Source organism: Calidris pugnax, unplaced genomic scaffold, assembly GCF_001431845.1.
Source record: "Calidris pugnax isolate Ruff unplaced genomic scaffold, ASM143184v1 scaffold44, whole genome shotgun sequence".
NCBI classification, from domain to species: Eukaryota; Metazoa; Chordata; class Aves; order Charadriiformes; family Scolopacidae; genus Calidris; species Calidris pugnax.
In genome coordinates this window covers 2,366,657-2,378,512 of record NW_015094506.1, presented here as the reverse complement: position 1 = coordinate 2,378,512, position 11,856 = coordinate 2,366,657, and the positions used below count along the sequence as shown (strand labels likewise).

General features: G+C 53.4%; 1 protein-coding gene across 2 annotated transcripts in view; it reads right to left on the bottom strand.

Moving 5' to 3' along the window:
- Positions 1–2,054: 2,054 nt before the first annotated feature.
- The window catches only part of MCM5 (minichromosome maintenance complex component 5), a 9,955-nt gene continuing 153 nt past the window's right edge, over positions 2,055–11,856 (bottom strand). Inside the window, exons 1-16 of one of the 2 annotated variants that reach the window (XM_014963452.1) lie at positions 11,513–11,679; positions 10,538–10,664; positions 10,298–10,426; positions 9,658–9,830; positions 8,226–8,381; positions 7,955–8,121; positions 7,194–7,365; positions 6,911–7,022; positions 6,025–6,168; positions 5,656–5,721; positions 4,577–4,753; positions 4,360–4,472; positions 3,968–4,096; positions 3,564–3,706; positions 2,859–2,986; positions 2,055–2,408 (exon numbers count right to left, since the gene is read on the bottom strand). In XM_014963452.1, coding sequence (XP_014818938.1) covers positions 2,307–2,408; positions 2,859–2,986; positions 3,564–3,706; positions 3,968–4,096; positions 4,360–4,472; positions 4,577–4,753; positions 5,656–5,721; positions 6,025–6,168; positions 6,911–7,022; positions 7,194–7,365; positions 7,955–8,121; positions 8,226–8,381; positions 9,658–9,830; positions 10,298–10,426; positions 10,538–10,664; positions 11,513–11,679 — 2,205 coding nt within the window. In that variant the 3' untranslated portion in view covers positions 2,055–2,306. Of the gene's footprint in view, positions 2,409–2,858; positions 2,987–3,563; positions 3,707–3,967; positions 4,097–4,359; positions 4,473–4,576; positions 4,754–5,655; positions 5,722–6,024; positions 6,169–6,910; positions 7,023–7,193; positions 7,366–7,954; positions 8,122–8,225; positions 8,382–9,657; positions 9,831–10,297; positions 10,427–10,537; positions 10,665–11,512; positions 11,696–11,856 lie in introns of those variants that run through there. The other variant, XM_014963453.1, reaches the window with a different exon arrangement.

Genomic DNA, 11,856 nt, shown 5'->3' with positions numbered 1-11,856 from the left:
GGTTCTTCTCTGCCCAGCTCTCTAGCCTGGTCCAGGTCCCACTGAATGGTGACAGATTGCTGGCTGCTCTTTCCAAGCCTGGGAATGGAGACTCGCAGCCTCCCTGTTTTGCTGCACCTCTGGAAGAAGGGTTGTAGATAGATGGGTACTGCCAGCAGCTCCAAAGCAAGGACAGAGGTACTGGGGAAGGGTGGCAGGGGCTGAAAAACTTGTAGGACCCATTACTACAGTGCTGCGTGGGCTACAGCATATGGCAGAGAAACAGCAGTGCTGACCCTGCTCTAACAGGCCACCTCCTGGTGCTGCAACATCAAGTGCTTGACCAGGAGTGCAGGAGTTGGCAAAGAGGGTGGGATGCTTTCAAACAGACATTGGCAGTTTTGACAACATCAGTCTCCAAGTGAGGGTCTGACCCTGTTATTCTCACCTCCACCTATTCCTCCCCTACAGCAGCAACTGACAGCAGCTGCACTCCCACCACAGAGTGTGAGGAGATAAAAATAAAATAAAATAAAATGCATTTAAGGGAAAATAAGGGGATTAAGGGAAAAGCCCCCTTTTGCCCCAGTGTGGTTTCCTCCAAGAAGCCTTGTGAGGTGCCTGGCACTTGCAAAAATACAGAGCAATAAAATCACTGTGGAGAGCTTTCCTGAGAGCCATCCCTGCAGGGAGCCTGTGGGCCAGCCTCCTCTCCCCTCCACAAAGGTCAGGCCCATCTGAAAAACAGGAGGATGAAGAACAGGAAGCTGTTTCTCCAAAGTGGAGCCCATCTAGTCAGGGCCACCACCTCCCCATACCCTGCAGATGGACCCCATACCCCATAACCAGCTCCAGCCACATACAGAGGGCACCGTGCACCTCTGAGAACATCCGAATGGAAGCTAAAAGGGATACTGTCCAGCCCCCACGGGTCAGAGGGGAGCCCAGCCTTTGTGTGACAGCTGCCAAGATGGGTGCACCCTGCATCACACCGCCCCATCCCAAAAGGATCCCTTCGTTTCTCCTTTAGGAGGAGGCAGCACCGTGTGCAGCACCGCAGCCCAGCATCCTCAAGGCTCTGGTACCCTCTGCTGGCCCTGAACATTTCTTTTGCTAATGAAGCCTCTCCTGGGGTGTGTTTTTTTCAGCCTCAAGGTCACTCGCATACACGACAGCAGCCTCTCTGGTACCCGCAGGGGTTTCTCTCTCTGCATTGTCTTCAGAGTTCCCCACCTGCACTCTCACACTTCTGAGCTGTCCCTGAGCCGCTGAGGGCAGGGATGTACCCACTCCTCCCATCTTCAGGAGAACACTTAAGAGAACCAATACTACTTTGCTAGAATTGACAAAAACCTGGGGAGTTTGACAAGTGCAAGATCACGCAGCAAACACAGAAGGGTGAGTGGCTGCACAAGTCCATCCTGGGGCAAAAAGCTCAGGAGAGGCTCAGGCTCCTGGCAAGTGGGACGCCCTCCCCATGGTTACCATCTCATAAACAAGGTGGTAGAGGTACAGTGAGAAGAAGACATAGCTCTTGGACATCATCCTCCATCCGCATCCTTAACTGGCACTGCTCTACCCGACTAGGGCAAGACAGGGGACTCTGCTCATGCCTCCAGCAAGGCTTTCATGCAGCCCTTTACAGCCAGGCAAAGCACTGACCTACCACAGTCCTTGGAGATGAGAAGGAAGGATAAACAAAGAGCGATTTTGAAGCAAGGAACAGCAGGTCATTTCCTTCACTGCTGCTGGCAGACAGGGCAGATGGCAGCAGCCTGCTCCCAATGACGGGCTAAGGTGCCTCCTGCATGGCTGAGCCCAACAGGGCAGCCAGAACAAGCGGGATTTATGCCTTAATAGAGATCAAACCCCAAGTGAGACATGATTTTCTACCTTCAGGGGTGCTGATGCTACCCACAGATCTACATCCTGCTTCGAGGTGAGTCCCCAGGGTGGGCAGTGGGCAACACAGCGGGAACAGAAGTGAGGTCTTCCCAACCAAAATCCTGCACTGCCACCAATGGGGGAAAGGGGTACATCCCCTCTGTCCCTCCAGGCAGCCAAAGACCCAAGGCTACCAACATCAGTTTTTTTATTTTAATACAAACTAAAACCTTTCAGAGTTTGAAGAAACATTGATGTGACACATGGACAGAGCACCCAAGGGGAACCCCAGCTGTCCCATACCCTGTTTCAGAGGGAGGCTCCAGGCTGTTCGGCTCCCCAGGAAAAGCTTCTTCCAGGAGCAGACACTGATGCCACAGGGCTTTCTGCCCACACACTAGCAGGCCTCAGGCAGCAGCAGCTCCACGTGCGGGACAGGGAGGTCACTTGATGCGGTAGAGGACTTTGCGTTGCATGCGGTGCTGGATCTCGCCCCGCCGCATCATCAGCTGCAGCACCTTGTAGATGGCATGTTCTGGGTATTTCTGGAAGAGGAGAGCACAGGGAGATGAGCCAGCGTGGAAGAGCTCACTGCAGCCCCATGGGAATCTGAAACTACCGCTAAAACCTGACTGTACCTCTCCAGAGGGAGGGAGCCCAGTAGCACCAGGTGCTGATGCTCCTTTCTGGTTTCACTATTTTAGCTCTGACTGCAGCCAGTATCACAAATTAAACACTTTTGGTTTGGAGGGTAGGACCCCAAACTACCCGAACAGCCCCAAAACTCAGTGCTTTTGCAGAAAATTGAGTGAGTTCTCACCTCACTCCCCTTAAAACTCTGCAATCACATTGCCCACCACTCCTTGTAAACAAATTCAAAAGCGGGTATGACCAAAAGGCTCTCCAGCCACCTCTTGGGGAACGGGTTTCACCCTAAAAGGCAGTCTGGGGTGCTTGGTTCCACAGCCCAACCCTCCACAGAGTCCCAGGCCCACCTGCCGCATGAAGTCCTGGACGATGCTGTGCTCTGACACCTGAGAGCCGATGGCAAAGCGGCGCTTGAGCTGCTTCTCAATGCGAGACAGCATCTCTTGGTCCTCCTGTGTCGTGAAGCCTTCTGCCCCTGGAGGGAAAGGCCGTGTGAGCTCTCTGCACTGCCCAGATGTTGCTCTCAGGCATTCTGGCTTTGTCTCCCGTGTCTCCCACCACACATCTGTATGCCTCAGAGACTTTAGGGAACCCATGAGCAAATCCACCATCAAAGGCTGTGGAGTTTCAAGGCCACAGCTGAACATGGAACTGACTGCTGAAGCTTCCTTGAAACCATTTGTGCTGCATTGCCTCTCAGGGAGGCTTTGTCTCCACCCCCATAGGGAAGAGATTAGAGGACAAATAGGTTGGACTTTGCCCTTTGGGACCATAAGGAGCCAGACAATCTCTCCCTTGCCCATCACAGGTGGAGACCCTCAGTGTCATTTGTTGCTGCTCTCCCTGTGAGCCACAGCCCCAGAATCACGATGGCTCCTTGCTGTCACAGGCATTGCTTTCCCTTTACTCAGAAAGCAGGTCCAGCATCTGCCCCATGGGTGCCTGGTAGCACCCCCTGCCCCCTCCCAGGAGGGAAGCTTGGCTCTCCTTGTCCTGAGCATCCAGGTCAAGCATGTCCCTCCTGCCCCCAGCACAGAGCGTCTCCCCCTCACCTGACAGGCTGCCCGACATGGCTGCATCAAGTGTGGACACATGGAAGAGCCGCAAGGCTTCCTCAACATCCGCCTCAGTGGCAAAGGGCTGAAGCTTCATCTTCGCCAGGGACTCGGCAATGCGCACGATAGCCTCCAGCTGCCTATGGCCAAAGGAGATGTTCCTTGCTTTCTACTGTGGCTCCAAGGGGTTTTCTCCATTCCCCCCAACCCCTCACACCCCCACCTACCCCATTCCAGGCACCTCTTTTACCCCCTCTGCAGCACTTCCACTGTTGTCCCATTCACAGAGGACTCCCTCAAACCCCAGCATCCCACTAACTCCCCTCCTGGGCTATCCCAGGTGGCACCCAGCGATGCAGCCCCAAGGGTTTTGGTGGGATGAAGAGGGCAGGGTTGCTCACCGGACAGTGATGGGGATGCTGGAGCGGCGGTCGCTCTCCTGCTCGTGCTGGCGAGTGCCGTTCCGCATCAGGATGTAGCGGTTCTTCAGCTTCTCTGCTGCGGCTGCTGAGAGCCGAGGGCCACACTTCCTGCAAGGGGGGACAGGAGCTGGAGGTGGTGGCCATCAGGGATGGTCCCCTGGGTGGGGAGGCCCCCAGGGACTCCTTGCTTCCTCATGCCACGCTGTGGCACCATTGTGAGCTGCTCTTACTTCCCCTTTTTCCAGGCACGAGTTAAAAAAAGAGGTCACTTGGACAGAGAACTTGCAAATATTGGCTGCATGGTTCCCTTCTCCCAAACACCTCCCACCCTGCAGCCCAGGCGCTGCCAAAAAGTCACACTTCTCACTCACGTCCGACAGAAGGAGATGAACTTCTTCAGCTTGTTCAGCTCGATCTCGCCCTCCACAGCCTCAGTCTGTGTCAAGGCACTCACATGTAAGGACATCACGTGCTTGGCCAGCGTCTAGGAGAGCAGAGGGCAATCAGGCAGCTGGAAACCTCACTACCACCTCCTCCCAAGAAATGGGGCACCACAAATCCCCGCAAAACCAACATGCCCCAGCCCACCATGTCTCGCTCCTCGTTGTGCTCATCCTTGACGATGAAGATCATGTCAAATCGGGACAGGATGGTGGGCATAAAATCAATGTTCTCCTCGCCCTTGGTCTCGTCCCAGCGCCCGAAGACAGAGTTGGCAGCAGCCAGCACTGAGCAGCGGGAGTTGAGAGTGGTTGTGATTCCTGCCTGTGGGGGGGAAGGAGAAATGGATGGGGTCAAAACCACGTCCATGTCACAGCAGGGCTAGTGAAAGGTCCAAAGCAGTTTGCAAGGACACCTCCTCAATCACTTGCATTTAAATAAAACACCTGGTTGCTGTGTAATGGTTCCACATTGGAGAGAGGTCAGCACGGAAGCTACATGGGGCTGGGCCCACATGTCTTTCTGGAGGAAGACTGGCTTCAGCTGAGACGAGCACTGAGTAACTTCACTTAAAACCTCACATCAAGGGCAAGGACACACAAAACAAAACCCCAACCCAATAAGCCAGAAACTGGGTGGCCAGAGCTGAGTCTCCCCAGGCATCCCCAGGGGAAAAGCACAGGTTTGCAGGTAGCAGGACAAGAGTGACCAGCAAGGACCAGCTGTGGTGGGTGCTCAGCTACCAGGGACTAAACAGCTAAGGGGTGAGCCAGAGTAATCAGTAGGGAGCAGAGGTGCTACAAGGGGAAAAAAAAATAAATCAAAAATTGAGCAGTGGAAATGAAGAGACTCTGATTTGAGAGAAGACCTGGCACCAGCATGTCAGGCAGTTTCTGTAGATCTTTCAAGGGGGTGGAGAGCAGGGGCAAGGAAGAAAAAGAAGTGAAATTAGGCTGTGACACAGGAACATCAGCAGAACTACTAAATCCAGAGGAGCAGAAGACAGGCAGAGCAGAAAGAACTCATTTCAGTTCTACTGAAGTTCAGGCTGCCTGAGAGAAGACAACCCAAAGCCTTCAGGCAGGGCTGGAAACCAGTAACCATCAAAACCACTGCCTGGACTCTAAATTGGGCAATTCTGGCAAAAGATATGTGATCACTGGTTGCTGGGCTCTCAGAAACCCAGTGGCAATTCGGGCTCCTGCCTCAAGGTGACATGCACTTACCTTAGCAATGGAGATGGTCTGCTGCTCCATGGCCTCGTGGATGGCCACACGGTCATCCTCTCGCATCTTCTCATCCGAGGTGGTGGAAATGAGGTGGGGAGAAAAAAGTCACCATCAGTCACCTCCATCGAACTTCAGTTACACACCCACCAACGCTGACCCCTGAGGTAAAGCTCTGCAAGGACCTTTGCCCAAGAGCAGAGATGTAACCAGAACTTCCCTGCAGCACCATCCCCCGACCTTCCCCAAAAGAAAATAAGGCAGCCTCAGGAGAACTGCCTTTTCTCCGGCAGCTCTGAGCTCTCCTGGGAGCAGCTGGCAGCCCAAGGGCTCTCTTCCCCACTCCCACGTAGGCAGCCCCGTGGGTACCTTGTCAAACTCATCGATGCACACCACTCCCCCGTCTGCCAGCACCATAGCTCCTCCTTCCATGAAGAAACTCCTGGAGGAAGGGTCACGGATCACCGAGGCCGTCAAACCAGCAGCGCTGCTGCCTTTCCCTGAGGTGTATACCTAGCAGCATGCGGGACAAGGAGACAGCATGTCAACCCCTGTGGGATCCAGGAACCCACCACTCAAGCTGGAGGACAAAGCACCCCCAGCACCACCACAACATTCAGAGCTGCTGGAGGAAACACAAGGACCTCCAGGAAAACTTCTCAGCACATGCCAAAAGCGGACCTGCTGGGTACAGAACAAGACTATTGCCTAGTCCCAGGCCTCAGACTAAGCAGCTGTGACACACCGGAGGGCTTGCAGACGCACAAATACAGGTATTAAGTACAGAACAGAGAGTGATTCATTGTTTGGTGGGTTGCTGCATTAGCTTTGTTTTCTCCCTGAGGGAACAACGCAGTCAGAGGCTGAGTTTAATAGAGACTACAAGAAAACACAGCTGAAAATATAATTTCATGCCTGGGCTCAGCCTGGAGGTCCGTGCCTGAGACGCAGTCAAATTCATTTGTCCTGACCAGCCAGTCCCTCCACTGATCAAGTCTCAACAATCAACAACAGCAGCAGTCACATCTTTGGACGTCTGCAAATAGGCTGGCTCATATCATCATGAAAGGCATTACTTGCTTCTCCCCATCCTGCCACCCCATCTCTTCCAGGTCAGCACCAGAAATGGCAGTTCACCTCTCTGCCAGCCCATCCAGCTGTGGATGCACGGGCAGATATCTGCTATGACCAGGGCCTGGTCTTTGGTCCTACACAAGGAGCAGAAGGATGAAAGGAGCGGCACTACACCACCTACCCCAATGGGCGAACACTTCTCAACAAACTTCAGCAACTGAGATTTGGCCGTGCCGGGGTCACCCAGCATCAGTAAGTTGATGTCTCCTCTGCGGGTCAGACCATCCGGGAGCCTGGCGCAACAGAGTAGGAAAAAGAGAGGAAGGAGGGATGATGAGCCTTCATTTTGGTAACAAGTGGCAGGTGGTTAGTAGCACTGCCAGAAAATAGTATGAGGGCTTTGTGCCATGACTGACAGCCCTGCCACCACTCTCTCTCCACCAGACTCGCTTTTCCCTCCCTACCTCTTGCGAGAGCCTCCAAATAAGAGGCAGGCAATGGCCTTCTTGATGTCGGTGCTGCCATAGATGGAGGGCGCGATGCTCTTGGCGATGGTCTCATAGACGTTGGGCATGGCAGCAAGGCGACGAAGTTCTTCCTCTTCTTGAGGAGTCACTGAGCCAGCAAAGCTGTGTCCTGTACAGGGAGGAGGAGAATGAAGCAGCAGTGAACAAGTGGATGTTTTAAAGTAAGTGGCACCACCCCCTACCACCAAAATCCCTTTTTGAAAATCACGCCAAGTGCCACCAAGTGGGAAGGACAGAGAGGGCAGGCATTTGCTATGCCAGCAAGGAAGGCTGTGTCCTTAGAGGCTGGTAGGAAAAATCAAGGATCTTGGGCAAAGCAGCTCTGGAGGAACCAGAGAGAGAATTAGTCAGGACCATGTTTTAAATACACAGCTCAATTTTAACCATCGACTTCAGTCCAGATCCTCAGGGATGGCTTAGCAGATTTCCACTAAGATCAATAAGATAAAAGCACTTAAATACCCTGGAGAAATTGGGCTGAAGCCTCCTCATTTAATATCACTAAGAAAAAGTCATACAGGACGTGGCCATAGAACATCCAGGGCAAGTTAGACCCCTGGACTGGCTCAAACCTTCTGCTATACAAACAGCAGAGAAGGACCAGGCTATGATTTCATACAGTCCTTGCTACGGACCACCTTGTTCAGGAAGGAGGTTCTCCGAGCACAGACCAGACAGGCACCACAAGCAGCACTCACCTGAGCCCTCCACGTCCACCTGGATGCCCACCACGCGGATGTAAGCACTTCGAATGCCCACACCCACGTTGTCACGGCTTTTGTTCTTGCTCTGGGCAGACTTCTTGATGGAGTAGATGCCCATGACAGTGACTCTGTTCCCTGGGACAACTTTGTCACACAGGTACCTAAAGAGGAGGAAGGGGAAAGCAAAGGATGGTAGCAGGGAAAAGGATGGCACCAGCCATACCTGCTAGCACTGAAGGGTGAGGTGGGGAGATGGCACTGGTACCTGTCACAGTACAGCTGCAAGTGCCGGGGCATCTCCCCGTGCGGCACAGCATCCGGGGACTCCTGCAGCTTCAGGACCTGGAAGTCCACACACTTGCACTTATCCGGCATGATGAAATAGGGGTCCAGTGGGCACTTTGGGCGGCCGGCTTGTTCTCTGTGCAGAGAGATCAGTCAGGGAGGGCTGGTGGCACTCCAGAGCCACCCCTGGGAGCCCCCCTGGAGAGGGGACAGCAGTGACAGGGTGCAGAGCAGCCGCCCCTCCGAGCAGTCCCCAGCGAGAAGGGTGGTCACACAGGGCTGAACCAAAGGCTCACCAAGCCCTTTGTCTTGTCTTCAACAGCTGCCAAAAGTAGGCACGAGCACAAGCCAAAGACAGGGTGACACTTGCCTGAATACTCGCCCTGCCTCCCCCACTCCCCTGCTAACTAAAAGCAGCGAGGAAGGTAATTCATTAATTACACAGAAGGTAACAGTACAAACTCAGCAACATGGCAGGGCATTTTTCTTTATAACCTCGTGCATGAAGCAAATGTTAAGTGGTTTCTAGTGAGAAAGCAATTAGCGATGTGACAAGGCTGCCGTCAACCTCCCAGTCTCTCGAGACGTATCTGCCTTGCTAGGCTACCAGCTCTCCGAAACAAGGAGCACCTCCACGTCCTGCTGCCATCTCAGCACATCACCACCGACGCCTGGCTCCATGCAGGTGGGGGACAGAGCTTTTGGGGAGGGTAACACCAGAGGGCTGCTGCACTCCTGCAGCCGAGGATCACGAGCCAGGCACTGCACAGACCACACGCAAGAACGATCCCTATCCCAAAGACCTCTCAAACCACATCAGAGATAAGGTGCAGGAAATAAATATTGGCAGGTTTCTTCAACAAGGTTGAAGACACAACCCACCAGGATCAGTCAGCACAAGAGCAGCAGCACAGCACCCAATGCCCATGGTTTGCCTGGGCATCAAGAGCTGCAAAGTGGGATTTCAAAGTTAGTAGCAACATGTCCCTGCAGAAGGTAATACAGAACAGCCCCCTGGGGAGGGGGAACATAAAAGCAAGGAGTTTGTTTGGAAAAGATAAGCACTTGAAAGGAATTTAAGACAGCAGCCCTACGCAGCGCTATGGGACAGCTGGAGGCAGGAATGAACCTTGAGGCAAAGCGCCCTGCAGATATAAAGAACTCCTCGGACATGGCTGACCAACACAGCTCACAGCACCGGTCATGCAGCACCACGACCAGCGTGGTTGTAGATGGATGGGGCTAAAACCTGCCAGCCATGGGTGCACATGGGGAACATGAAGGGAGAAGGCAAATGCTTCTGCCTTGTGTGACAGGGAGCTGACTCCATGCAGCAGGCACAGGATGAAGGGGGAGCAGAAGCGGGGGACACAGCCTTTTTTCTCCACCAGCATCCCTGTATCAATCCTTACGTGTTACATTTCCTGGGGAGAGCGTAGCCCTCCAGGCCCGGGCGCACCGCGATGTTGCTGATGGTGTTACGGCAGCTGCGGCACTGGATGGCTATTTTGGTGGCTTTGGCTCTTACAGGGGTTGCTGCGATTACGATCCCAGGGATCTTCACAAGGTGGGACATCTGGTCAGACTGAAAGGAAAAACGTGAAGGCAAGGTGAGAAAGGTGTCGCTGGAGGATGGGTGGGAAACTCAAGATGTAGCTAAGAAAGAACTGTGTTTCTTTAACAATCCCCACGTTCATGGGATTAAGGTACCAGAACAAAAAAGCATGTGCTTCTTGACAATGTCACTCTCTTGCTCTAGAGCAGTAGGGGAAAGTTGCATGACTTGAGCCATGCTGATTTCAAAGCAAAAGAGAAAAGGACTAAACACTATGTGTAGAACATCACTAATAACAGCAACGTCCCCACAGCAGGAACCACTAATAACAGCCCTTTACAGTCAGATTTAAGTTGCAGAGTGCCCCTGCTTAAAAACTAGCCTACAATCCATGTCCCGAACCACACAATCAAGCAGTGAAGGCTCCCCTGCCATCACACCCACACACGAGCAAGCCCTGCCACCCACTGCTCAGTGTGGCAGTGGCTTCACCTCACCTTCAGGCTGCGGATGTTGGCTGCGTTGGCATCCGATCTCAGCATGACCTGGATGTCTTGGAGAGCTTCCTCCCCTGAAGGACGAGGACGGGTGACCTCATCTGCGACTTCTTTTGCTGCTTCTTCTAACTGGAAAGGGAACAACTCGGCTATTAGGAGTATATTACAGCGTGTTGTCAGGGCTGCTCTCACGATGTGACAATGTCAGCGCATCAGGTCAGCCACCCACTCTGTCCTTACCAGCTGCAGGTGCTCCGCTGGTTGCTTGTACAGATAGTCAGCAAGATCTTCATCAAAGCTGGCCAAGTCTTCCATCTCCACCTCCACCCAGTACTGACTCAGGTTATAGTGCCGTTTAAGCTCATCCCTGGAAGGCAGCAAGCAGTAAAGGTTTGCAAGGCAGAAACCACAGGTCACTCACAGTGACCTCTTGACAAGTAGGGTGTCCTTGGTTTGGAAAGCCGATGGAGCAAATCAGGAGAACGCCAAGAGAAGTGCAGGGGGACCTGGACAGATCTTTCACCCAAAATTGCTTTGAAATGTGACCTAAGGCCAGGGACACCAGCGCTTCCAGTACCAACGTAAAGTATAGCACTAATTGTTTACTAGTTAGGTGACCAGATAGACAATTAGAAAAATTCTATGCAGGATAATACTTATTATACCTAAAATATAGTTTTAAAAAAAAGGAAGTAATAGCATAGCAGCCAATGTTCTCCTTAAAAAAAGCTGGGATGCATTAAATTCAGAGATAAAAGGTGAAAAATTATCCCAGCCCTTGCATGATACATCCCTATGTGCTCTCACAGTTGTCTCTCCAAGTTCCACAGGCGAAGAGATGGCCAAGGGACCTTCACAGCCTCAGAAGGCATGCGTGGACAGTGCTGCACTGATTTTAAAGGATACAGACAATAATCCAGACCAGAAAGCACTAGAACTTGAGGAGACACGCTGAATTTCAGAACTAGGTGCCAGTTTGGCAGCGGGGACCCCTCTGATGCTACCTCTGCTGCTTAAAAATCTGGGAGAACACCAGACCTCGGTTTCCCTCGGATGTTAAATGGGAACAGCAGCATTTGTAGTAGTGACAAAGAGCTCTTCACGGTCTAAGAAAAGCTGAGAGGCGCTATACCTGGGGTGGGCAGAGCAGGCGGGACAGCAAAGAGGAGGGGGTAAGGCCACGGCAGAGGACGTGGTGGGGGGTCGCAGCCTCACCTGTATTTGAAGGTGAAGCCCGTCCGGTCGGTGCCCACCCGGTACTGCCGCAGGAACTCCTTGAACCGCTTCTGCAGCTGGGACTTCCGAACCTGCCCCTCGTCTGCCGCCGCATCGCCCCCGAAGCTGTCGCTGTAGTAGATGCCGGGGTCGTCGAAGCCGGACATGGCGACCACGGCTCCTCTGCGGGGGGTGACAGCCCACGGTCAGCAACCACCTCCTCCTCCCACGCACCCCCCCACCCGCGCCAAATACCCCACGAGATGCCAGCCCCCTTCCCACCGCACCATGCCCCGGCCGCGTCCCCTCACCCCCGCTGCTCCACGGGACCCCTCACTCCAAAT